Source organism: Amphimedon queenslandica, unplaced genomic scaffold (genome assembly GCF_000090795.2).
Source record: "Amphimedon queenslandica unplaced genomic scaffold, v1.1 AMPQUscaffold_10802, whole genome shotgun sequence".
Taxonomy (NCBI): domain Eukaryota; kingdom Metazoa; phylum Porifera; class Demospongiae; order Haplosclerida; family Niphatidae; genus Amphimedon; species Amphimedon queenslandica.
In genome coordinates, this window is record NW_003548950.1 from 1 (window position 1) to 1,017 (window position 1,017).

At 37.4% G+C, this 1,017-nt stretch overlaps 1 protein-coding gene across 1 annotated transcript; it reads left to right on the forward strand.

Annotated features, from left to right (window-relative positions):
* Positions 1-6: 6 nt before the first annotated feature.
* On the forward strand, positions 7-1,011 carry LOC109589858 (rab3 GTPase-activating protein catalytic subunit-like). Its single transcript, XM_020005851.1, has 4 exons — positions 7-247; positions 726-768; positions 821-884; positions 939-1,011. Exons 1-4 carry the CDS (start codon positions 125-127, stop codon positions 1,009-1,011), a joined length of 303 nt encoding a protein of 100 aa, XP_019861410.1. The 5' UTR covers positions 7-124.
* Positions 1,012-1,017: the final 6 nt, after the last annotated feature.

The window sequence follows — 1,017 nt, forward strand, 5'->3', positions numbered from 1 at the left end:
TTCTCTCCATTTTATCTCTTCTCTTCAATACTTGTCTCTTCTCTTCTCATTCATTCTCTTGTCCTCTATTCCTTCCTTCAGTACATTGCCTATATTCATTCAGATACAGAAGAATTGGCGTCACATGTTTAGCGGACAGTGTGAAGGGTGTGGTCTCCATACGTCTTTTGAAATGATACATTTGAGACATATTCCACCTCACTTTAGTCACCTCTCAGGACTACTGAACTTATTCCGATCAAAACTGGTACATTTCTATCTCCCTTCTATTAACTACCGTACGGTTGGTAATATTCGAGGGTCCAAAATTTCGTGTTTTCTCCAAAATGTCCTTAGAAGCTAATATTCGTGGGTACAAATGGCGTGGATGGCAGTTAGCAAACTTCTTTTCACTTGGATCTACTGGACTAGCTTCCAACACATGGCTTATATAGTGGAATATGGAGTAATAGACAAAGACTTTGGCTCCTCCACTCAGTCCACTGGCTTGGAAATGGTAGTTAGAACTCTGCATGGCCCGTTAATTAGTTTTTATGTGTGGGTGGGTAGGGGTTAAAATTTCGTGGATAAAAATTAACCACGAAATTAACGAAAATTAATACCCCACGAAATTTACCAACCATACGGTATTATTTGTATATTACAATGAATATGTACAATATGTGATGGTTTTATTAATAGAATGGTGTGAATATTAATCCTCCTAATATTAATATTGCTGCTAGACTAACATATTGTCTAAGAGACTGGAATGTGGAGGATTGACCAGTGGGTCCACTATGTTATTATAATCATTAATTAATTTAATTATTGATTCCAGCGTCTGGTGATGGGAGTGATTGTTTCCTTAGTCTGCCAGTAGGAGCAAGTTCTGATCCTATACAGTAAATATTAATAATTGATATCCTTCTCTGCATCTCTCCCTCTCTCTCTCCAAGGGAGATTCATCTTTGTGCTGTTTGGCCTCTACTAACTGAATTAATAGTCACTGACAATGAAACTAATTCGTAAGTTGAT

Bases quoted from the DNA above. Each gene is read 5' to 3' on its own strand.
- LOC109589858 (XM_020005851.1), top strand. From the start codon at position 125: ATGTTTAGCGGACAGTGTGAAGGGTGTGGTCTCCATACGTCTTTTGAA. The intron at 248-725 runs GTACATTTCTAT...TATTGCTGCTAG, and splicing joins ACTTATTCCGATCAAAACTG to ACTAACATATTGTCTAAGAG. The intron at 769-820 runs GTGGGTCCACTA...TATTGATTCCAG, and splicing joins GGAATGTGGAGGATTGACCA to CGTCTGGTGATGGGAGTGAT.